At 60.4% G+C, this 24,273-nt stretch overlaps 3 protein-coding genes across 4 annotated transcripts; 1 reads left to right on the forward strand and 2 right to left on the reverse strand.

Annotated features, from left to right (window-relative positions):
* Positions 1-82: 82 nt before the first annotated feature.
* LOC117642947 (protein eyes shut) lies at positions 83-18,239 on the reverse strand. Its single transcript, XM_034381584.1, has 19 exons — positions 18,198-18,239; positions 9,034-9,262; positions 8,763-8,911; positions 8,111-8,224; positions 7,884-8,000; positions 7,677-7,790; positions 7,419-7,587; positions 5,887-7,318; positions 5,400-5,725; positions 4,474-4,749; positions 4,026-4,162; positions 3,636-3,881; positions 3,327-3,503; positions 2,379-2,619; positions 1,714-2,279; positions 1,220-1,612; positions 926-1,137; positions 608-848; positions 83-502 (listed from the first exon to the last, which is right to left on the reverse strand). The coding sequence occupies exons 2-19, from the start codon at positions 9,213-9,215 to the stop codon at positions 336-338; spliced, it is 5,259 nt and encodes a 1,752-aa protein (XP_034237475.1). The 5' UTR covers positions 9,216-9,262; positions 18,198-18,239; the 3' UTR covers positions 83-335.
* LOC117643152 (MKRN2 opposite strand protein) lies at positions 13,606-20,418 on the forward strand. 2 transcript variants are annotated; one of them, XM_034381864.1, is made up of 5 exons: positions 13,606-13,644; positions 19,110-19,263; positions 19,348-19,425; positions 19,496-19,702; positions 19,786-20,418. In XM_034381864.1, the coding sequence occupies exons 2-5, from the start codon at positions 19,130-19,132 to the stop codon at positions 20,039-20,041; spliced, it is 675 nt and encodes a 224-aa protein (XP_034237755.1). In that variant the 5' UTR covers positions 13,606-13,644; positions 19,110-19,129; the 3' UTR covers positions 20,042-20,418. The 2 variants fall into 2 exon arrangements, with proteins under 2 accessions (XP_034237755.1, XP_034237754.1); XM_034381863.1 differs by lacking the exon at positions 13,606-13,644 and adding an exon at positions 18,725-18,917.
* LOC117643148 (H/ACA ribonucleoprotein complex subunit 4) lies at positions 20,411-24,134 on the reverse strand. Its single transcript, XM_034381860.1, has 13 exons — positions 23,981-24,134; positions 23,368-23,492; positions 23,060-23,276; positions 22,828-22,943; positions 22,614-22,749; positions 22,416-22,529; positions 22,179-22,339; positions 21,980-22,100; positions 21,657-21,775; positions 21,467-21,570; positions 21,314-21,383; positions 21,089-21,220; positions 20,411-20,999 (listed from the first exon to the last, which is right to left on the reverse strand). Exons 1-13 carry the CDS (start codon positions 23,991-23,993, stop codon positions 20,928-20,930), a joined length of 1,500 nt encoding a protein of 499 aa, XP_034237751.1. The 5' UTR covers positions 23,994-24,134; the 3' UTR covers positions 20,411-20,927.
* Positions 24,135-24,273: the final 139 nt, after the last annotated feature.

Here is a 24,273-nt window from a genome sequence, read left to right on the forward strand (position 1 = left end):
AACAGGACTAGAATTCTTTTCAATCAAGGCAACTACGGTATTTGGAAATTCCAAAAAAATTTCATAATAGGTCCGTAATAGGTCAACTTAGTAAGATCTTTAATATCAACTGCAGGAAAACTTAAACAATCACTCACAAAGAATTACCAATTGAACTGGGCTATAAACTCTGACTGACTCTGCAGTTAAAAATAACAAAGCAAAGTAAGTTCCGATACGAAACATAAAAATTCCCTCCATTCAAAGAGTCTTCAAGAAAGCAAGTCTGTGGAAGCCCTTAAAAGGAAAACAGAGGGTGGCTGTACCTAATCATCCATCACAAGCTAGGCCATGAGCTAGGGCTGGAACAGCTCGCAAGTACCGACGTTCTCCCCTTCATAGCCCGCGAAGTCCGTCACGCTGGAGTCCTGGTTCCAGGACACCTGTTGGATGCAGCCGCTGAAGGGCACGTTGAACAGGCCCTTGGTCTCCATGACGACGGACTTGTTCCCCGGGAACCCCGCTGGAAGAAAAAAAAGAGACAGAACTTTCAGGCCTGCACGCCTAGCAGCGTTGGGGCCGACGCCTGAGGCGCGGCATTGCGGTGCGGCATTGCGGTGCGGCGTACCGACGTAGAAGACGCCGCCGGACGAGATGGGGCGCGGGTCCGCCGCCACGCGCTGCAGGGGCTCCTGGCTGCCGTCCGTCCAGAGGGTGACGTTGACGCCGAACGACAGGGCCAGGTCGTGCCAAGCGCCGTCCGACACGGCCGGCCCCGGCAGCAGGGCCACGAACACGCCCGCGCCGCGCCAGCCCCACACCACCTTGAGCCGGCCCGCCTCCACCCCCACGCCGACGAGGTCCTCGTCCTGGTGGGCAGAAGTGCCACACTGTCATGCCAAACGAACCGCCTTGGCCGCGGCCTGCCTTGCGCTGCGCGTCTTACCTCCGCGGACCACAGCATCATGCCGTTGTCGTGCGTCGTGGAGAAGTTGAGGTAGAGGAAGCTCAGGTCGCGGCGCGCTCGCATGCGGCCGCCCGCAGCGCCGCCAAAGTCATCTACGTCACCGTGTGCGTTGCCGCTGCCGCTTCGAGTCGCGTCCGCGTCCACCAGGAGGTAGCCCTCGCCGGCGAAGTGCGGCGTGCCCAGCGCCACCTCTGCGTGGACAAGAACCTCGTGATTTGCGCAGGCCAGTGTCGACTCTCGCAGTCCTGCGGGACTCCCCACACTGTAACTCACCTTCCTCGCAGAAGGCCCCGCCCCAGCCGGCGGGGCAGTGGCAGCGCTCCGCCACGCAGCGGCCGCGGTTGCGGCAGGGCATGGCGAGGCCCTTGTCGGCCCTGGCCGCGTCGCAGGCCAGCTGGTGCTCGCAGTGGCGGCCGCTGTAGCCACTCGTGCACGTGCAGTATGCCTCGGCCCGGTCCGACAGCCAGCAGGAGCCGCCGTGCTGGCACACGTCGCCGCCGCACGCCGTGCCGTCGCAGTCCTCCACGTTGCGGGCCTCGAGGACGTGCGCCGCGTCCAGGGGCGTGTGCCGCCAGTTGACGCTCACGCCCCGGACGCAGGCGCGGAGCGGCACCGCGACGCCGACGCCGCCCAGCGACGGCAGCGCGGACAGGTCCGGTGCGCCGCCTGCATGCAGGCATGATGCAGGAGTCAGGGTGTTATGTTCAAATCAGTCAGATTACTCCTCGGGGGGTCCTGGTCCCCAGTCCCCAGGATGGAGGGCTTACCGATGTACAGAGGCGCCCCGACGGCAGGCAGGCGCTGCGACGGCCTGAGCGCGGCGCTGTGCGCGGCGCCGTCCACCCAGAGGAACAGGCGGCGTCCGTAGCGACACACGCGCACGCGGTGCCAGTCCTCCCGCGCCAGCGCGCGCCGCGACCGCACCGTCACCATGCCCCAGCGCCGCGACGGCGTCCCGGACGACAGGCGCGCCTCCAGCAGCCCGCCGCGCAGCACGAGTGCCAGGCTGGGCGCGCGGAGGGCGGCGTGGCCCGCGTGCAGCAGCACGCCGTCGTCCGCCAGGGGCCGCACGTCCACGCCAACGCACGACTGCGCGCGCTGCAGGTCCACGCCGCCCAGAGACAGGAAGGAGCGCCGCCCCGTCAGCAGCACGTCCGTGATGGCCTCCTCCTCCTCGCAGAAGCGCCCCGTGCGCCCGAACGGGCAGTCGCACTCGTAGCCGTCCTTGAGGGGCACGCAGGTGGCGCCAGCGCTGCAGTTGTGCCGCGTCGAGTCGCACGGGTTGAAGCGCTGCGCGCACACGGGGCCGAACCAGCCGTCCGAGCACAGGCACCTGCACGATGAGGGAAGAGCTACGTCGCGGTCTCTGTCGCACTCATGGACTCATGGGGCGTCCCGTAGGGGTGCGAGAGAGAGACACTGAGTTACTCACGAGAAGCTGGCCGCATGGTGCAGGCACGCGGCGCGGTGCTGACAGGCGCGCGCGTGGCACAGCGTCGTGCCGCACTGGCCGACGGCGCGGCCCGCCGCCGCACGCGTGCGCTCCAGCGCCACCGTCACGCGCGAGGACCCCGTGCCGGCGAGCACCTCCACGTCCAGGAGGCAGCCGGCGAAGCCGCTGTGCAGCGGCAGGTCGTGGGGGAGGCCGGAGAAGTTGGCGACGTCGTGTCCCCCTGCGGCCAGAGAGGCGGGTTAGGACAACACTTTCGCACGGCGTCGGCGCCAATAAAAAATTCGAAGCCCACAGGTAGGGGGCTGGAGCTGGAAATCACTAAAAATCGAAGCCGTCTGAGTCACTGAGCGCCGAATTTCGGTGCCGCTCTGCCAATAGGGTCATTACTCCACAATGACGACGGTGACGGGCCGGACGGGGCGCGTGGGGATCAATAAACACACGGCGGTGCGCGGCGCCGGCCGGCCACACGCTGCACTGGGTCTGGGTCGACGTCCGCCCCCGCGTGCCCCGCGCCTTGCCTTGCCCGCCTTGCCCGCCTCGCCCGCCAGCCCGCCACGTCAGGTATTGTACGGCGTGCTCGAGCTGGACGGGGAACGAGGCGGCTGGCGGGCAGGGCAATCAGGGCACATAGCTCACAGCCCCTCGCAAGCCTTGTCGAGGTGCGGCGGCAACGCGGCGACCGGCCGACGGACTCACGGCCGCCTCATGAGGAACGGGCTGTTCATGTAATGCGCGGCGCGGCGCACTGAAGCAACGCCGCAGTACTTTATGCGCTCCTGCTCTTGGAGCGAAAAGGCAGCACGAGTTGCATTTATTTACATCGGCGTTGAATGGGTTGCCTGCCCACCGAGGTCGAAGAGCCGCCGTGCTATCTCCGTGTTCTGGTTTGCTCTTACGGTTCGCCCATAGTGTTGGTCACTTTACCCAGGTAGAGCCAGGGGGCGGTGTTGAGCTGGCTGAGCGGCCCGGGCGAGGTCCCCGTCACGTTGCCCATGCCGTCCGCCACCAGCCAGGCCGAGTGGCCCGCCCTGCCGACGCGCACCGAGTGCGGCCGGCGTCCTCGCGGCTCCAGCGGCCGCGGCGTGAAGATGCGGCGCGGGCCTGCAGAGAGAGAGAGAGAGGGTCACTCGCCGGGGACACGATCAAGTGCCTGTTGGCTGACTCCGAACCGTGGTTTCGTCGCTCCGCACGTCGGGGTGCGAGGCAGACGGAGCGCCACGCGACGCGCCTCACCAGAGCCCAGGTTCCAGGTGAGCACGACGTAGCCCTTGATGAAGCTGACGGCGAGGTGGTCCGACGTGGCGTCGTGCGGCCCGTCCTGCCCCAGGAACAGCATCAGCCCCACCTGGTCCTGCGTGGACGGCAGGAAGCGGAAGCGCAGCTCCATGGCGTCCTCCACGGACACGGGCAGCGCGTAGGCCGCGAACGAGGACAGCCCCGCCACCGAGGGCGAGAACGACAGCTGGGCCACCTCCAGGTCTGTGGCAGGGGGCAAGGCAACGTGAGCACCGCAGCACCCCGCAGCACCGCGACGACGGCACACCGTGCCCCGTGCCCGCACACCATGCTACGCAATGCTACGCCACTGCATCGTCTCGATGCCCTTGGCCGCCCTTGACTCACCCGACTCGCAGAACAGGCCGTGCTTGCCCATGGGGCAGAGGCAGAGGAAGCCGCTGGCGGGGAACGGCACGCACGTGCCGCCGAACTTGCAGGGGTTGTTCCGGCAGACGGAGATCTCGCACGTCCTGCCCACGTACCTGCCGCCAACAACATCAACAACAATAACAACACCACTGGGTCAGCGCCCGCCAGCACCAGCTTGCCAAGCCGGGCATGGGGCGTTGGGCGCGGGTTATTTCCGCGCTAGTAGGCTGATTCCAGTGCTCGCCGCTTTTTCTCTCTTGCACGTACAAGGGACGAAACCATGACCCATGAGTGCGAGAGAGAGACGGAAAGAGAGAGTTTAGTTTTTAGTTTAATTGTTTCATTGGGGGGATTTTTGTCCGGGGGATGTGTGAATTTTGTGATATCGCGACGAAAGCACTGAAGGCGGCTGAAGGCCACTCACCCTGAGGGGCAGAGGCAGTTCCAGTCCTGGCCGTCCTGCACACAGGTGCCGCCCGCCTGGCACGGAGCGGACAGGCACGCCAGCGCCGCGCACTCGGACACCTCCGCGCCGCCGTCGGCGTCCTCGAAGATGCGCCGCGGAGCGTCGTCCACCTGTGGCGGTCGGAAAGTGGAAGTAGAGCGGTGTGTGCAGTGCAGTGGTCGGCGCGCCCAACGGCGTTCGGCGGTCCAATGGCCAGCCGGGCCCCGAGGGCCTCGAAAGGAGACCTTCATTTCCCTTCAAAACCACAAGCCACCCACGCCGCGCCCGATAGAGGCAGAGCGGATCTCTCTCTTACTCGTGGGGCGTCCCGTTGGAGTACGAGAGAGACAGCGCGACAATAGGGCACGGAATCGTTTCGTCGGCTCTGCCTTACCACCGCTGCTTTGGCGCGGCGTGGGCGCTGCGCAGGTACGGTACCGGCTTTCCGGTCGGGGAACTCAGGTTGGATTAGAAGCGAGTCCGGAGACGCGGGAAGCGGCGGGAAGGCCCCCGGATACTGGTCTGCGAGTGCGCGAGTAACTTACCTCGAGCCCCAGCATGCAGCCCACCAGCCCGCCGGGGATGGGGGCGTCGTCGTGGTGCTCGGGGTGCAGCGGGTGGTCGTGGCTGGGCAGCCCGCCCAGGTACAGCAGCGAGGTGTGGCCTGGGGTCCGGCCGGCCTGAGGTCCGCCGCCGTGGGGCTCCACGGACTGCTGCTCGCCACTCATGGCCAAGGAGTGGTTGACGTGCAGCGCGGCGGAGCACGGCCTCATGGCGCCTCGCAGCGGCAGCACCACCAGCCTGCAGCAGTGCAGCACGACCTCCATGACGCCCTTCAAAACACGACCACGCTGCCAGGGCCGGCCAGGGCCATGCAATGTGCATGCACACTCTGAGACACTCACGAGGCGGCGAGGTGCAGGTCGAAGCCGTTGTTGACGCGGTGCTGCACCTCGCTGAAGACCATGGTCTGCACGCCACACGAGAACTGGAACTTGAGCAGCCCGTCCTCCAGGTAGAGAGTCATGTAGAGCTCCGGCGCCAGGGCCGCGTGCAGCAGCAGGCCCGAGGGCGCGAGAGTGCGCGCGCGGACCGCCACCCGCGAGCCCAGCACGCCGCCCAGCGTCCCGGGCAGGCGGTGCACCAGGTAGGAGTGGCCCGCGAAGGCCGCGGAGATGACGCGGACGCCGTCGGTGCAGCGGAGGCCAGACCAGCCGAACGCGCAGAGGCACTGCGAAGAGAAGCCCAGAACCGAGGGGTAACCAGCTGAACATTTTCAAATTTACTGAATTATTAAAATTTAGTTAGTTTGGGAGCACCAGCTGGTGCTAGCCTAGCAAATAACTTCTAAATTATTTTACCACCGCGTAGCGTGGCGCTGGGCGCACTCACCCGCACCCCCGCCGGCGTGTCCTCGCAGGTGGCGCCGTTGCGGCAGGGGGATTCGCTGCAGTCCGTCGCGTTGACCGGCGGCGCGGCGCTGCTGGGGAAGTCCTCGCCACCGAGAGTCCACGACGGCGATGTCTCCACGCCGGCCGCCGCCGTCGTCCATGGCGGCGCCGTAGTGCCCACATCTGGAGGGAGCACCGTCTCGGCGGACGCAGACGTCGCCTCCTCGGAGAACGTCGTCTCTGTTACAGTGGCCGCCGCGGGCGACGCGGGCGACGCGGGCGACGCGGTCACCGTCGCTGAAGCAGGTTGCGCGGGCGTCGCCGTTCCCGGCACGGCGTCCGTCGGCGTCCCCGGCGGCTGAGTTGTCCACAGGAAGCTGGTAACGTTCGCCACGTCCGCGGGGGCAGTGGGGACAGTGGGGACAGTGGGGACAGTGGGGACAGTGGGGACAGTGGGGACAGTGGGGACAGTGGTCCGCGGGGCGGCTGGGCTTGGGGGCTGGTCGGTGTCGTGGCCCGTCGAGGTGGCCTTGGTGGGGTCGCCATCGCCGTGGTGGGCGTGCGGCACCATGGCCGTGGTCGTGGACGCCGAGCTTTCGGTGGCGACGGGGATCGCCTTTGGGTCGCGGGTCGCCGGGCCGATGGGCTGCACCGTGGCGCTGACGTCGTCGACGTGACTGTCTGTGACGCCCGAGAGCTCCGTGGTCCCCATAGGGCCGCCAGAGCCAAAGCCAGATGGCGGCGTTGTACCTCCTCCAGCCGGGGACGGCCCCGCGGACGTCGCAGCGGGCCCCAGCGAGTCATCACTGGACGCGGACCACGACGACGGCGTGCTCGAAGAGGGCGCCGCTGGCGACGTCCCGTCCCTGACCGTGAAAGCCAGAGTCATCGACGTCGTGGCGTCACCGGTCACCCAGCGCGTCGTGGACGTGGCCCAGTCCAGGATGCTCGTCGTCCACGAGGTGCCCACCGTTGTCGCGTCCGCCGCGTCCGCCGTGGTGTTGCCGGTCGGCGGCGGGTACTCCGTGACCGGTGGCATCGTCCCCTGGGCGTACCACGGTGAAGTGTTGCTGTCCAAGTCGCCGCGCGTTGCGGACTCTGTCCAGAACGGGCGCGTACTCTGTTCCCCAGTTGGAGCCGTGCTCGTGGACGGCGACGATGCCGTTGGCATTCTCCTCGTGGTGGTGGTGGTGCTGGGCGTCGTCGAGGGCCTCCGCGTCTTCGGAGGCGCTGTCCGCGGCGACGCTGTGGTGGTCGTTGTCGTGGTGGTCGTGCTGGACGTGGAGGTGGTCGGGGGCGGCCGGGCCGCGTCGGAGCAGTTCAGCAGCCCGTCCTGCTGCTCCACGCACTGGCACTGCTCCCCGCTCAGCCCGGCGGGGCAGGAGCAGGAGAACTCGTCCACGCCGTCAATACACGTGCCCCCGTTGCGGCACCTGCATGCACATCGACACCCCCGTCAAGTTGGCTGTCTCTCTCGCACTCACGAAGCGTTTTGAAGGGGTGCGAGAGAGACAGAGGCAGTCTTGGCCTTACCCCGGGCCGCGGCGGCACTCGTCGTACTGCTGCTGGCAGCGGTCGCCGTGGTAGTCGGGCACGCAGTAGCACACGTCCTCGCCGTCCTCCAGCAGGCAGAGCGCCCCGTTGAGGCAGGGGTTGCGCGCGCAGGGCTCCAGCTGCTGTTCGCAGTGCCGGCCCGTGTACCCTGCAACGCCAATCAGCAAACGCGTTCAAGGTTTTGACCAGGAGGTCGCGGGTTCGAGGTTCAAAAGCAGGGCTTTGCATTCCACTTGCCGAAGAGGCAGGCGCAGGCGTATCCGGCGTGCAGGTCCACGCACACCCCGCCATGCTGGCACGGCGACGACTCGCACTCGTCGACGGGATCCTCGCAGAGCTGCCCCGTCCATCCTGTGCGCGTCGCCAACGCATTTCAGTTGGTTTCAATCTCAAGTGAATGTTTGGCACACAGTGGCTCCACTGTCCATTGGGCCTTGCACTCACCGGGCAGGCAGACGCAGGAAAAGTCCATCCCGAGGCCCTCCTGGCACACGCCGCCATTGCTGCAGCGCGCCTCCGAGGACGTGTTGCACACCGCCACGTCCAGCTCGCACCGCTCGCCTGCGCAGTCCGCATCAACGTCAGCAACCATGTCATTTGTTTTCGGGCACCTTTTGAACCGCTCCTCGCCCTCGCCGCGAAGACGCGCGAAGGCCTCCTCCTCCTCCTACCTGAGTAGCCGGGCGGGCACGTGCAGGCATAGCCGTTGGGCCCGTCCAGGCATGTGGCGTTGTTGAGGCACGGGTTGGACAGGCACTCGTTGACGTCCAGCTCGCACAGCTCCCCTGCCGTCATCATCATAGGCTCGTGAATAGACGAGCAAATCGCTGTCCGTCTGTCTCGCGCTCATACACTACAAATCTAACTGTCTACTTAGCACAGTGGCGTGCGCAAGGGGGGGGGGTCAGGGGGTCAGGGGGGTCAGGGGGTCATGCCCCCCCCTTGGCCACTAGACAGCCGCCTGGAAGGTAGCAAATTGCGTCACTTTCCCCCTGTAAGTAGGCAAAAAGCGTGCCTGACCCCCCCCCCCTTTTCTAATTTCTGCGCACGCCACTGACTTAGCACGCACTTACAAATGCATGCTTGCAAGTACACTCTTACAAACGCATGCTTGGCGCCGTATAACTATGCTAAGCATAGGCGTTTGTAAGTGTGTACTTGCAAGCATGCATTTGTAAGTGCGTGCTAAGTAGACACTTAGGTTTGCAGTGTAGGGCATGCCGTATCGGAGCGAGAGAGACGGACGGCGACAGCATGCGCAGTGGCGGCAGTGGCCCATTGACCTGTCAATGGGCGCCCCACGCAGCCGCCAGTCGCACTCACCCACGAAGCCGTCCGGGCAGGTGCAGTTGAAGGCGGCCACGCCGTCCACGCAGCTGCCCCCGTTGAGGCACGGCGAGGACCAGCACTCGTCCCAGTTGGTCTGGCAGAGCGCGCCGGTGTACCCGTCGATGCAGTAGCACGTGAACGAGCTGCCAGGTCGCACCACAAGAGTCATTACGTCTCAAAACAGAAACTTCTGAACGCATTTTCCCCTTTAGAGTGTGTAATGTAATGTAGGTAATGAGTGATGAGAACCGCTGTGCTAGGTCACCTGTTCAGGTCATCCATGCAGATGCCGTAGACGCAGGGGCTGCTGAGGCAGGCGAACCCCGCCTCGGCGCGCTGCGGCTGCTGCAGCAGGAGCACGGCGACGACGGAGCAGACGAGGACGAGCAGGGGCTGCAGCGGCGGGGACGAGGGTCCCATCTGCACCTGCTGCACCAGCCGCGCCATCAGACATGGCGTCCACCTTGCGCCCCTACCACCGGCCACACTGCATGCTGGAGAGAGAGAGAGAAAGAGAGAGAGAGAGAGAGAGAGAGAGATTCAGAGTCTGACTGGACCAGCGCTCGCCGCGGTGGGTCAGTGCCTCAAACGGCGCTCCACTCCGCAGCCAGTAGACTGATTCCGCGCACCGCTCTCATCGCTCTGTCTCTCTCGCACTTGCCTAAGTGGGCGAGAGAGACAGCGTCGAAAGCAGTGCAGGGCCGCGATGGTTATCACTGAACCCGGATCGCCCGGCCGGCGTCCCCAATTACATGGTGGCGCCGCATCCACGTACTTGCACTACTCCGGCTGCTCGGGGATCAGCGACGACACCGAGACGGCCTGGAGTGGAGGGCCGCCCGGCCGGCGCGTTAACGAACCGTCTGTCTCCGTTGCACGCACGGCAGGCCCGGGCAGCCCAGGCAGCCCGCGCACCGTGCCGCGCACCCACGCGGCGGGCCGCGGCGGGCAGCGCTCGCCGTGATGGCAACAAAATTATAGCGGTTATCAGGGTGAGGCGAACTCGAGCCGGGAACATGCCGGGAAAAGAAATCCCATGTCCGAGGCAGCCGCGCGTCGCGCGTTAGTGGAACACTCCCTCGTTGATCCCGATGTGGATCACGACGTGCGGAGCGGACGCCACTGCACTGAATGCCACTGTATGCCACTGCGCGCGCGCCGCGTTTCTCCGCGGTGGGCTAGCCGAAGCGCCGGAGCATGCGAAGGATCCTCGGGCCTCCGCGGCCGCTCCCGGCGGTGGGCTCCAGGCGCGGAGCTGCGCCTCAGGCCTCCGCGGCCTCCACGGCCTCCGCGGCCTCCACGGCCTCCACGGCCTCCGCGGCCTCCACGGCCTCCGCGGCCTCCACGGCCTCCGCGGCCTCCACGGCCTCCACGGCCTCCGCGGCCTCCACGGCCTCCGCGGCCTCCACGGCCTCCGTCGCCTCCACGGTGGCCTCCACGGCCTCCGCGGCCTCCACGGCCTCCGCGGCCTCCACGGCCTCCGCGGCCTCCACGGCCTCCGCGGCCTCCACGGCCTCCGCGGCCTCCACGACGGCGCGTGCTTAGGGCTACGCGGCTACGCCACCGGCGGAGTCTCCCCGGCGACGCTCACGGCTACGCCGCCGGCCGCCGCACCCCACACGGGGTTCCGATCGGGGTGCGCGTTGTTCCTTTATAAGTTATCGCCCCGCCGCCCCACGCAGGGCCCTTAAAGTTGCATACGGCCCGGAAGTGCGTCCCCTCCCCCTCGGAATCAAAGTGGGGGCGGCGTCGTCTGCTTTCCGCCCCCGCGATGCGCCCCTCGCCGCCCCTCGCCGCCCCCAGCACGCGCGTGCGTCCCGTACCTGACACGGCCCCGGGCTGCCGGCTGCTTCCGAGCGGTGCTTTTCTCTCTCGCACTCTTGGGGCGGTTCCGCAGGGGTACGACAGAGACAGCGCGACGAATCGCAGTTCGGAGCCGACCCAGCCCTCCGGGGCCGTGGGGCCGCGGCATGGCCGTGGGGAGCGACGCAGAGCGACGCGAGGGGTGCCGCGCTCTGTGTTCCGCAGCCAAGTGGGGAGCGAGGGGTCATCCGGGGCGAGCCATGAAAAGGTCATGAGCGAGTAACTGGATATCAATGAGTAGCGGAACGGGCGGAGCGAAACGACGGAGGCGACGAAGCGGGGAGCCGCTTTAATGTGATTGGAATGGAAACGCGTTCGCAGGCCGAGTCCCTTTTCCGCCCTTTTCCCTTCCCCTCCCGCGGTAAAAGGATTTGCACCGTTAGCGAACCGCCCCACAAACACGTGAGGTCACAAAGTGGTATCTACCACCCCGTGTAGTTAAAATGACTCGGGTTCTGACTGAAACTATGATTGTTACGACGACGGGACAACGAACATCGCGCGTTTTTCGTGTTTGTTGGTGTGCCACGGCTTCTGTCAACGTGCGTATCTATTCAAAGGGCACAGAAAAGTCTCCGGAAGACTTGGCCGAGTTCCGGGTGACGCGGCACGGCGGCTCGAGAGAGTGACCACGCCACTGCAGTGCCGCGAGACAATGCGGCGATGCGGCGGCGGGTTGGTCTCTACGCACGTCCGCGAGGTCGCGTGTCGCGTGTCCGGCAAGTCCGTGGCGCCCTAATTACTAAGGCTCATCCCAGCCGGCCGATTCCGAACACTGCTTCGTCGCTCTGTCTCTCTCGCACCCCTACGGACCGCCCCCTGGGGGCGAGAGAGACAGAGCGACGAAAGCAGTGCTCGGAATCAGACGGCAGCCGGCCGATTCCTTTCTGTCTCCCTCGTGCTTATGGGGCGTCCCGTAGGTGTACGAGAGAGACGAAGCGGTTTTGAGCGTGCAGGACGTCCAGGACGTCCAGGTCCAGGAGCGCGTGAAGCACGTCATGCCGGAGGACCGGGAGGACGCGGATGGCGAGGACGGACCCGACAATGGACAACTTGCCCGGGTGAAAGTGACGTGTCGGCGTGCGACCCAGCCGGCCACATTGAATCACATCGCAGAAAGTGTAGCGTGGACGCACGTAAGTTTTGCGTGGGAAACGGCGATTATGGTGTGAGACCGCGCGGCCCCCGTCGCCGCCCGCGCCCCCTCTCCCCCCCTCGGGGCCGGTGCGTCCCCCCGACGGGATGCTCTCTCTCGCGCAACGCCTCGCGTCATGCGGGCGTCGCGGCCTGCACTGTGTCGCACAGTGGGCCAGAAGACCGGCGGAGGCGGCCAAAACCCTAGACCCGTTTTGAGCTGCAAAGTCGCTAAACAGGGCTCGAACCGAAAGTGTGACCCCACCAATGGATTCCTCGTTCGGAGAGCAGTCCATTGGTGGGGTCACACGTTCGGTTCGAGTCCTGTTTACCGACTCTGGAGCTCAAAACGCGTCTAGAGTCTTGGCCGCCGCCACCGGTCTTCTGGCCCACTGTGTGTCGCCGCGGTCCTGTCGATGACCCGACGTAGGTCCTCGGTCCAGCCGGTGCCGTCCAGCTCCTCGGTGACGCGGCGCACGTCGCAGCGCGGCGCAGCGCGGCCCACACCGAATAGCGGTCCGCGAATCGGACTCGAGCGCCCCGTCCGCGTCTTCGGGGTGAGGTAACACATGCAGATGACGCCATGGGAGAGGCCGACAGGCTGAGAGGCTCACACCGGCCAGGCGGCCAGCGCGGTCCGGCGTGGCGGTGCTGGCGGTGCTGGCCGCGTGCACTGTGGAGGCGGGCGGGGGTGCGGCCGAGGCGCCGGGACCCGCCGGGACCTACATGCCTCCACGACAGCCTCCACGCCGACCTTTGCTAATGCCTGCCCGAGTGCCCCGGCTCGGCGGGGTGATGCACAGTGGGCCAGAAGAGCGGTCAAGGCGGCCAAAACTCAAGAGGCGTTTTGGGCTCAAGAGTCGCCAAACAGGACTCGAACCGAGCGTGTGACCCCACCAATGGATTCCTCGTTCGGAGAGCAATCCATTGGTGGGGTCACACGTTCGGTTCGAGTCCCATTTGACGACTCCGTAGCTCAAAACGCGTCAAGAGTTTTGGCCGTCTCCACCGGTCTTCTGGCCCACTGTGTGATGGGACTGCTCCCCGCCGGCACCGGCTGCCTCATGCACCCCGCACCAGGCTTGCGTTTCCTCTGGTTTCCTTCGCGGCAGGCCAGACGTTAGGCCCGTTTCGAAGATTCTCTTCGTCTCTGTCTGCTGTCTCCCTCGCACTCATGCGACGACCGCAAACCGCGGGGCGTCTTGGCCGAGGCCCGAGACACCCGGTGCAGTTGCCATCCACGTCTCCACGTCGCGCTGCGGTCGTACGCTGCACTTTGTGACTTGTGCCGTGATAGAGCGGCCGCCCGACCTGCCGTGGTCCGACAGTCCGTCTCGTTCGCAACCGTCCGGAACACCCCACGGGTGCGAGAGAGAGACGACGGCGACGAAAGCATAGTTGGGAATCAGCCTGCAGGCTGGCGGTCCAGGCCCCGCGCGGCCCGCGGCCCGCTGCAGGAGTGCTGGCCTGTGCAGATCGCCGCCGCCACCGCGGATCAGTTGCGCCCCCCCCGCCCCGCCCGCGCCCTGCCCCACCCCGCCCCGCCCCGCCCCGCCCCCCCCGCCGCCGTGCTCCAGCCACCGCTGGGCCGCCGCGCCGCTGGCGCAGGTCAGGTTCGCCAACGAGTCCGAGTCCAGTCTAGGCTGTCCAGGCGGGCGAGGCGGTTGCAGTTCCAGCAGCAGTGCGTCGACTCCAGCCGAGGCTCCAGCAGTCCAGCGTCCCCAGTGCGGCCGAGCGACCGCACCGCACCGCACCGCACCGCGGCCAGCCCATCCAGTGGGGCACGGCGCAGTGCTCGGCGCGCTGCTCGCCGCGCCGCCACTCCGTCTGCCGCAGGCCCTGCAGGCCGTGCTAGATACGCCACGCCACGCCCACTCAGGTGAGTCAGACGGGAAGGACGACGCAACAGCCACTCGCATCAAGCCGTCTAGTCGGCGGCGAGGTTCAAGTCCGCGCTCGGAGGACGGCAAGACCCGCACGGTTTACCTCAGTGCGGACCTGCCAGCCATTTTTTACGTCTGTCCCAAAAGAATACAGTTGGTCCAGTTTTCTGGTTTGGTTCAGTTCAGTTTTATGGGTCCCGTGTTTGATGGCTGCTTTTCACAGCCAAAACGTATCAACGTTGAGTCCACCACTTCCCTTCCCTGGTCCTGGAGGAAGTCCCCGAGGCCTAATTCGAGGCGAGCTGCTGTGCGGTTGCTGAGCTGCTGAGACGCGGTCCTGGTTTTCGTTTTTCTGCCTCTTTTCTTTGTTTGCTGGCTGCGCGGCTGCGCCCTGGGCCGTGCGCTGCCGGCTGCGGCTCTGTCACGTTCCACGTGGGGCAATCTCCCTCCCCGCGCAGCGCCGCGCAGCCATTAGTGGCCAAACCACAATAAAGACGCTTTTTTGCGGACCGGGCCGCCTGCCTTGCGACATCCAAGTGGGAATGCTGCGCGCGGATCGGATCGCTTCCAATTCCAGCGTCCCGCGCAGCGCAGCGCGGCGCACCGCGTGTGGCCGACGCGGCAGTCCGTCCCGGTGCCGGTCCTAATGACGCCGTGCTTGGCCATGCCTGGGAGTTTCTGCCGTTTACGACACGGCAGTCCCGCCGACGCAACGCAGCGCTCGGGCGCGGGTCCCCGCTCGCTCCACGACGGCGTCGAGGACGGCGTCGAGGACGGCGTCGAGGACGGCGTCGAGGACGGCGTCGAGGACGGCGTCGAGGACGGCGTCGAGGACGGCGTCGAGGACGGCGTCGAGGACGACGTCGAGGACGACGTCGAGCACACGGCCGGCCGCGCCCTTCTCTCCGGTCAGCAGGTTGTGGCCATGCTTCAGGTGCTTCAGGGCGTGGCGATGAAACAAGACGCGTGAACGGGCCCGGCTACGCGACGACGCTGTCGGGCTGGCTGGGCCACGGCCGCCACGGCCCCGCGATCTGCTTCGAGGCTCTTTCTCCGCGCTTTTCCGCTTTCCAGTGGCGGGGCGGCGAGCCACGCTCACGCTGCCACCGCATAGCCAAGTCGAGCTGAGCCGAGCCAAGCCGCACTGCGCCGGATAAGTGAATTAATTAACGACGAGTCCCGTTCCGTTCCCCGTCGGCCGTCCCGCCGTTCCGCCGACCGCCGCAGTCCAAGCCGATGGCACCGCACCGCGTCTCGCCGTGGACTCTCCAATGAGTCGAGGCCGAGAGGCGCCGCGAAGCCACCCTGACCACGGTGACGTCTGCGTGACGTACGTGCGCCTTGCGCCGCACGCTCCCCGTGCCGGCCTGGCCTGGCCGAGGGCCTGGCCTGCCCCTGCCGGCCGCGCGTTGGACCAAAGACCGTTGTAGGTCAAGCGGGCCGCGGGAACGATCTACTCGGTCGGCAGTTCGCGGTACCTCGGCACTAATGCACCTGCCGGCGGAAGCGTACAGTGTACCTCGGCGAGTGTAGCAGCTCGCCGGTGGTTCGAGCCACGGTCCAGCCCGGCTTGATAAATCACACAGTAAGTTACTGCTGAGTAACCTCATGCATAGGCAGTGTCTGCAGTGCCTGGCCGGGGCGCGGGGCGGCGCGGGGCGGCGCGGGGCGGTTCGTGCCTTCGCGCTTTCTCTGGGCTGCGCCATGGCTGCGCGCTGCGCTGCGGCCGCGGCCAGGCGTTGCACTTGTGCGGCCGTGACCACGCCGTGCGAAGCAAGTGGCAGTGGTGGGGGTCTCCGGACTCCGGACGGGCTGGGATCCGGGCCCCGGGCCCCGGGATGCAGTGGGCCGGGCTGGGCGGCCGGCCCCGCTCCTCCGCTACGCCAGGATGCTCGCTGGGCGGCTGCGCGTCGCTAGGGAGGGACGGGGACGGGACGTTTTCGGGCTGAAGACGAGACCGCTTTTGCTGGACAGGGCCATCAGAGCCCTGTCCTGGACGGACTAATTAGGCTCAGTTGGCTGTGCGTGGTGCGTGCTCATGCCGCCCGTACCCCGCGGCGCCCGCGGTAGGAACGCCGCTTCATCGTTTCATCGATTGGATCCCGTCTCCCCTCCGCCCCGCGTTCAAATCCCTCTCGCCGCGTTGACACCCGGCCATTTGCCTTTTGTCCCGTCCCAGGTAAACCCCGACTTTCGCCGCCCGGAAGCAGCTCAGCGCCTGTGGAAGTGCAGAGGCCACGGTGCAGGGGTTGCCTGCCTTGCAGGCTGGCCGTTGTTGCCCTTCTGGCCGTGGCGGCGCGCGGTGTGCAAACAGAGGACGGCGTTAACGCGCCAACGGGGCGTCGTTAGGCGCGTAATCGCAGTGCGCGGCCTCCGCCAAGCGTCCGCCAAGCCTCCGCGAAGCCTCCGCCCTCCGCAAAGAGGCTCGCGCCACGCCGGCCACGCCAGCCGCGCCCCGTCCGTCACGGTGCTGCCCGCCGCGCGCCGCGTCGCCGGCCAGGCCAAGATGGTCACGAGCCGCGCGCACTGCGGGCACTGCGCGCACCGTCCGACAGGCGGTGCCGGGTCAGGGGAGCAGGCCGAGCGGGCCGAGGCGCTTTCAGACTTTAGTGCCAAGGCCGCCGCCGTGGCCACGCCGCACAGTGGGCCAGGAGACCGATGGAGGCGGCCAAAACTCTAGACGCGTTTTGAGCTCCAGAATCACTAAACAGGCCTCAAACCGAACGTGTGACCCCACCAATGGACTGCTCTCCGACCGAGGAATCCATTGGTGGGGTCACACGTTCGGTTCGAGTCCCATTTAGCGACTCTGGAGCTCAAAACGCGTCTAGAGTTTTGGCCGCCTCCACCGGTCTTCTGGCCCACTGTGCGCCGCCGCCCCGCCGCCGCGGAAGCTGCTCCATTTGCGAAACCGCGCGTGCCGCGCGTGCCAAGGCAAGGATGTCACGCCGGGTCATCGCCGCCATCGCGCGCCGAAAAGTGTGGCGCCACGGACGGGCTGCCTGCCTGCCTGGCTGCCTGGCGGAGAGGTCGGCCCTACCCGGCCGAGCTAATGAATTGCACCGAGTCGGACGGGGCGGGGCGGGGCGGCGGCGCGGGTTAGCCTCAGGCAACAAAGACCTGGCGTGCGGCAGACAACCGCTAGACACAGTACACTGTACACGGCGTCAAAACTTGCGCACGCGAACCGCGCAAACCTGCACAGCGTGCCGGGAGAGGGTGGGGGTGTTAATGAGGTGCATGGCGGCCGAGGGGGAGCTGTCATTTCATTAATCAGAGCGAGTTGGCAGTGCAGCCGACGAGCAGGCGCAGTCCGCATCCACATGGCCGTGCCCTCGGCCGTGCCGGCACTGCACTGCACAAAGGCGGCAAGGCGTCCACAGGGGACGACGTGGTCTTGTTTGTGAGAGGGTCGCGGGCGCTGCGCGGGCGACGCCACGACGGAGCGGTATGGCGGGATGGCGCGGAGGAGGATGGATTGAGCGATTACCTCCGGCGGCGGACTGACTCCGAGAGTCGTTTTCGTCGCTCTTTCTCTCTGGCTTTTATAGGGCGTCTCGCGTGGGTGCGAGAGAGACAGGGCGACCAAAGCGGCTCTCGGAATCAGTCTGCGGGCTGCGCGGCAAGGCGGCTAGGCGACACGCACATCCTGCGAGGAGCGAGACCCCCGGAGGGACGCCGACAACCGCGGACTCCGCAGAAACAGAAAGAGGAGCAACTTTTCTTTTAACCCCGTTTCACCCTTTTCCAAACTGGGGCCGCGCGCCAATTGCGCCAACCGCGCGGAGGGAACACCTGCTTATCGCCGCTCTGCACGCCATGCACGCACAGGCCGGGAGCCAGCGCCTGGCAGCGCGGGGGTAGGCAACCCCCAGCTCCGACACGCACGCCTGTTCGGCGGGGTGCCTATCCACGCTTCGCAGGCGCGCTGGGCGCGAGGTAGGCAACCCTCAGCTCCGACACGCACGCCTGTTCGGCGGGGTGCCTATCCACGCTTCGCAGGCGTTCGCTGCGTGCGCATTGAGGTGCACGTGCGCGTTCGCACGGGGCCAGGGGGCCAGGGCGAGTACCAGGGCGATGTCCCCGCTCGGCGCGGGCAGATGGCGCTGCTCGGCCGCGGGGCCGCGGGCGGCTGTCTTGACGGCGGCGGCGTATCGGCCTCGGCATGTGTGTCGACGGCGGCCTCAGGCAGTCAAAGGCTGCCAAGGCGCGGCCCAAGCGATAGGCCGTACGTATCGACCCGGCGCGATGCGGTCACCCGTCTCGCGACCCTTCGCGACCCTTCGCGACCCACCCGGAAGGCCCGGCTGAGGTCTCTGTCCCTGCGCCGGAGACGGGCTGGAGTCCCCGAGGCCCGGCCAGGCCGGGCCAGGCCACTCGCGCCCACCGCCACCCCCGTACCTCCTTCGTCAATCCAAGACTGGCGGTCGCTCGCACCTCCGAAAAAGCCGTTTGCCTTACAAAATTAACACCCCGGTACAAGTGCTCGAACACAGAGCGGGCGTCGCGGCACTGCTGGAGGAAGGCAGGCGCTGGCATGGAGTCTCACCTGGGAGCTGGAAGCGGCTGGAGGGCCCCGGGGTGCGCCGACGAACGCAACCAGCGGCCACGCCTACGGCAGCCTACGGTCCCTGGCGTCGTGCTGGAGCAAGACCCTGGCACTTGTTACCGCACACTGAACCACCCGGCGCCCTGCCTGGCCCGCCTGGCCCGCCTGGCCCCTCGCAGCCCAACCGCTCGGCGCACCCCGTCCACCCCGTCCACCCCATGGGCTCGCTCCGCTTGCTCGGCTCCCTCGGCTCGCTCCCCATCGGAGCGGTTGCCGGGCAACCAGTCAACAACACGCACTCGGTCCGCGGGACGTGGCCAGGACATGGCGGAACGGCGCGGCGGGACTCCGAGGCGGACTTCCCTTGTACTTCCCTCTCAGCGCGGTGTAGCTCTCTCCCTTCCATTCCCTTCCCCTTGCAGCACTAGAGCGAAAACGGCTGCAAATTCTCGAATAATGTGAGCGTCATGGGAATTTTGAAGTTCCCGCTAGCTACGAGAAATTGAGGTCATGGGACAGGATGGAGAGCTGTATGAGAAATTCGCCTTTGTCAACACAGTTGCTGTCAAGCTTCTTGTCGTTCCAGCTGCAGACAGTGATCTCATGGGATTTGTTTGATTGGCAGGGGATCTGATTACGAGATTGCTCTAGTTGGACATTGTTGGAGTGTTTAGAAAATCCCGTCAGTCTTAGATGAGTGCTTGTCTCGGAGTAGTAATTGTACGTAAGATTTCTCCCTAGTAAATTGGAGGTTACAGTTATTTCTGTTGTGCCATAGAAACCTGTTGAATTCGAGTACTTTTAATCTTCTTTGCATTGTATTTTGGCAGGGTTACAATTTTATACCTACCATAGTTTTATTAATGTCTCTTCGGTTTGTAAATTGTATTTGAATTTTTGCTTCTTTTTCAGTTGTTTGCGAGTGACACACAATGGACACAGATCCTGGAATACTCTGCTTCCAGCATTGTGGGCCAGTGAATATTTTCTGTTTTGAGCTGCCCCTGCAATGCCCCGTGTGTGGTGTTCCCCTGGCCACTGCCAATTTCCGACTGCTCCCATTTAGGTATGACTTCGGACAATTTCCTATTAACCTGTAGCTACGTACTTACTTGTAATTTCCTATATTTTGTCTTTTCCTTTTCTTCAGAGTTCCTTATCCATTTGTGCGAGCCACACAGCATCCATGTTCTATTGTCATCAAGCCAACTACAGGAGATTTTCTCAAGTACGTTAATCTGTTGCTGTTTGCTGATAGTTAGAATTGGTACATATTCTCATGCTTGTTTCTGTTGCAGTGATTACTTCAACTCCAAGGATCTGCATATTGGTGTGACTGATTCCAAAGGAATGGTTGTGGAATTTGATCGTGGTGGGCTTCAACAGGCTGACGCTCACCTGTGGAAGCAATGCCTGGTGCTGGATGGCGCGGCAGGACCCTGGAGTGATCATTGGGACAGTACTTTAGCGCATGTTGCTCATCAAGACTGTTGGACAGCTGAAAGGTTGTTCCCTATTTCCTTTTTGCTCCTTCATTACCTGTAAGTCTTACTATTACTTAAATTAATATTTTTTATTTCTTTGACAGGTACAATGAAGCTGATTTCAACTGCTACACCTTTGTCCTGGCCTTTCTGCGCAGCCTAAGGTATGGTCGCCTCAGTGAAGCTGCCATTAATCGCACAGAGTTCTGTGAGAAGTTCATCATTCCTCGTACAACAGCAGCGGGCAAATATATCTCCCTTTTCAGAAAGTTACGTCAAAGCCAGAACCAGTGTTATGTGCATAAAATGGTTCAGTCTGCATTAGGCACTACCCCACAGGTTGCCATTTCGGCCAGATGACAGTAATTTTGCTCTTATTTGTGGATATAACTTTTTCAATAAGATACTATTCTGTGAAACATCTTGTCATTTGTCTGCTTCCGTTTAAGGACAGCATTAAGATTTTGAGATTAAGAATGCCGGCTATTTGTTGGAGAAGGGGCAGTTGTATGCTTGCATCAACAGCCTGTGTATATTTGTTCATAAACATTAGTTTAGAGTTACTCCTGCGATCAACAGAGGATTTCTACAAATTTGACATCAGGAATTGTATCAGAAGACGTGTACTACCTTGACTCACTGATCAGTCAGAATGGTCAGGCCAAACACTAGGTAATAAAATTTCTCATGTTTAGATAGAAATAAGGCCAAGGAAAATATAAAACAAACTGATTTAATTGTTATTTTAATAAAATGTAACACTCCCGATTCAGAAAGCACATGTCTTGCTTCACTCTAGCAATACGTACAGAGTAATCGTCAAATTGGAGAACTATACACCATATAAATTCATCATGATTACGACTCACTTGCTGTCTCGTGAACCAATTCAAACAATCTTGATTTCAATAACTCTACTTGCTTTAGCAGTTGACAGCCACTGTGACACACTAAAAGTTTCAGTGTAGAGGCTGTCAAAGTTAGCCTAACTTAACTTCATGGCTAGAAGTTGAAAAATGTAAATTTCTAAAACAGAATGAAAAAGAAATTATACTGCCACTGCAGCTTGCAATACAAAATAAAAATCTGCTTTCCAGATTCCATCTATGTTGTGCCTGCTTAGACACCAGTACAGTGACAAGAAAAAAATTAGAACCAAATACAAAATAAATTGTATCACATCATCTTCCCAATTCGGATAAGGAAAAAATAAATCATAACTCTAGTTTGTTGCTTAAATCTAAATTCAATCGCTGTCCACATCCTTTGACTTTTCTTTGTCCTTCTTCTTTTTCTTCTTCTTGTCTTTCTTGGGGGCCTAGAAATAAAATGGGTTCAAGTAAGCAATTGAAGTATCTGTTAGTGCAACAAGTAGTAACAGCCAAATACAGAAAACAAATTACTTACTTCTTCCTCAGCAGGAGCTTCTTCAGCTTCATCACTCTTCTTCTTCTTTTTCTTCTTGTCCTTTTTAATAGAAACATCAGCTACTGAGGTATCACCCTCTGTTGGTGATGCACTTCTTTCACTAAGCTTACGCTGTACAAAGAAATAAAAATGAATGAGGAAATTTTCGCCTGTAACAGTATTACAAAGCCTAGGCAGTGAAATACGAAAGTGACATTTTCTTACCTTTCTTGATGAATCTCCTCCATTATCCTCCGCCATAGTCTCTTCTGGCTCCTCCTTTACTTTCACTTCCCTGCAACCAGACAGAATGCAAATTGGCCATGGAAAATTAAAATGAGTAGATCGCAAGAAGTCCAACTAAGCCACAATACATACGAGTAATCCTGGTAACCCTTCAACCAATCAGAAGGAGTGTTCTCATTGGGCTTTCCATACTTATCCAGCAGACCCTGCTTGATCATTCCTTTCTTGATTGAAGCCTAAAACAGACAAAAGAGCAAGTAAGAACCAAAAGGGATAAGAATCAACAGTGCACTCTGATCAGGTTGAGGAGGATCTGTCTTACCTTAGGTCCTAAGCCCCATTTTCTAGGGTACGTATCACGGTCCATAATGACTCGTTTAATTTTAGCCACTATACCATGGTCACAACTAGCTATGGTAGCTGTTGTCATGAGAGCAATGGCTGTAAGTATGAAGTGCAGTATAATTTAAATCTGATGTATAGTACTTATTTGCACTTGTAAAGCTCAAGACAAGCAAGACCAAAAAGCTGTCTTGCACAGTCTCTTGCGAAAACTTTCAAATTAAAGTCAACTTATTCTAAATTGACAATTCAAAATGTAACTTATTACTAGGAAATAGAAAAAAGGACAAATTGAGCACAAACCTATTGCAATGGCTTCTCCCTTTGTGGTGACAATGACAATTTCTTCATTGAGCTCGATACCATCCTCATATCTCAAAATACCAGGAAGCATGATTTTAGCACCATAACACACAGCATTAACCTGCAAAATAATTAAAAATAAGTCACTACCAAAACTTGTACATTTAAGAATGGCATAAAAATCAGAGGAGAGCCATACCGAACTGTCTTTCATTATAATTCTCTTGTGGTGCTTAAGTAAAGATTCCAAAGGAAGAATTACTCGTCTTAAGTAGGATTCATCTTTATGGTTCTCATACAGATACTGAGCATCCAAAATGTCGTGTAGAGTGGTGAGACCATCTTGTTCACCATGTAACCCTGGAAAAGACAATTGTTGACACTGACTTGCCAAAGATGATCATAGACACAAGGATTTCATTCAAGAGCTACTTACCAGAACGGTTTCGTCTCAGCTCCAACATTTGGCCACCAACTCCAAGAACAAGCCCCAAATGAACACAAATTGTTCTGACATAGGTGCCCGCTTCACACTTTACCCAAAATATACCTGATAAAATAAAGATTAGCACATAATGAGACTACAATATTGTGCACAAGGCAAAATCATGGGTTATTAATAAACATGGCTTACCCATATTTTTTTCTGCATCATATTCAATCAACTTGTTGTCATAGGTAGTCCTAACTCTCAACTGTCGTTTGACTGCAGATATCAGGGGTGGTCGTTGGAATAATGCTCCTCTTAATTTGTGAAGGGCTTGCGCAACCTATCAGAGCAAAATAGACATAGTAATTTCAAAGACTTGAAATAAAAGAAATGAGACAAGTATTAAAAATAAATGTACCTTAGATTCATTTTCAACAGCAGAGTGCAGTTTGAAAACAGCCACATACTCCTTACCAGCACTCTGTTGAGACTTAACAAGACGAGTGGCTCTTTCGAGGCAGACAATAAGGCATCCTGTAATCAGGCTGTAAGTTACGACCGGGAACTAGCTGCCTTGTGACTTTACGGACTTACATGATTCAGGCTAATCTAATTGAAAATTAAAATTAACGTTGAAAGAAGGTACATACCAGTGACTTTAGGGTCCAAGGTTCCTGCATGACCAGTCTTCTCTACTTTCAAAATTCTTTTAATCCAAGAGACAACCTCATGAGAGCTGGGATTGGATGGCTTGTCCAGGTTGATGACACCAGTGCTAATATAGTCTTTGATGTTTCTTTGCAAAGGTGATGAACCGAATGGCAAAGGAGTGTAATGCATAGTACGGCAGTTGAGTTTGTCGAAGTTCTGAAACGAAGCAAGTACACAATGATTATTTTGAGAGCGCAAGAAAGACAAACATTGTCAAAGGCTCCAGACATAATCAAAACACGCATACCTTTAAAAGAAGTGGCCATTGTGAAGTATCAAGTTTTTCCTTCTTGTCGGACGGTTCAATAGCGAAATCTTGTCCAGCTTGAACCTCTCCAAGGGTCTTCTTCTCCTTCTTTTTCTTCGAACTCTCTGGAGAGAGGAAGAACATGTAAACAATAAACAATAACAACTCAATGAGTTCGTGAATACACTTCAAACTACAAGTAGCATTTACACAACACTGGTTTAATCAATCAGAAAAACGGACTAATGTCCTCCGTCGGGTCGGAGGTCCAGAGATGCAGCGAATACAAACGCGCGATGCGATGCGCGATGCACGTCACGGACGCATCGTCCCAAAGACACAGACGACGCCGAGCAACAAAGGGGATGTCTGACTTCCATGTTAATTAATAACAAGTCACAAAGGGCGAGCGGACCGAGGAGACGACACATTAAACAACCGACTGGAAAACACAAACATCTCAGGGGAGCAGACGCATGGGCCTAGCTTTGCCGGCGTTCTGTTTATCGGAAAGTAACTTCCTTTTTCGAGTTAAACTGTCGACCAAAGATCCAAGGAGATGGACATTATGAATGGCTTAACAATATGAGATGGATAAATCGCAACCACTTACGGTGAGTATCCATTATTCAAATTTAATGTTTGTTACCACAACACGTGGTTTCGACGCACTACAACGTGATGCATGCATGCACCACACCGCTTTGCGACAACCTTCAACTGTCTTACACTGCCTTCTAGGCACAACACAAAACGCTTTTCGGGCGAGAGCAGTCTGTCCAACATTGACGAGAAAGTGTGTGATTGTGTTTCGCTAATTTTGTGTATATCCTGACAGTAGATAACTGGGCAGTATTGAAATCAATGTAGAAGAAATAAATGGTATTATAGTTTATGTGCTTTTGA

Source organism: Thrips palmi, unplaced genomic scaffold, assembly GCF_012932325.1.
Source record: "Thrips palmi isolate BJ-2018 unplaced genomic scaffold, TpBJ-2018v1 HiC_scaffold_16, whole genome shotgun sequence".
Classification (NCBI taxonomy): Eukaryota; Metazoa; Arthropoda; class Insecta; order Thysanoptera; family Thripidae; genus Thrips; species Thrips palmi.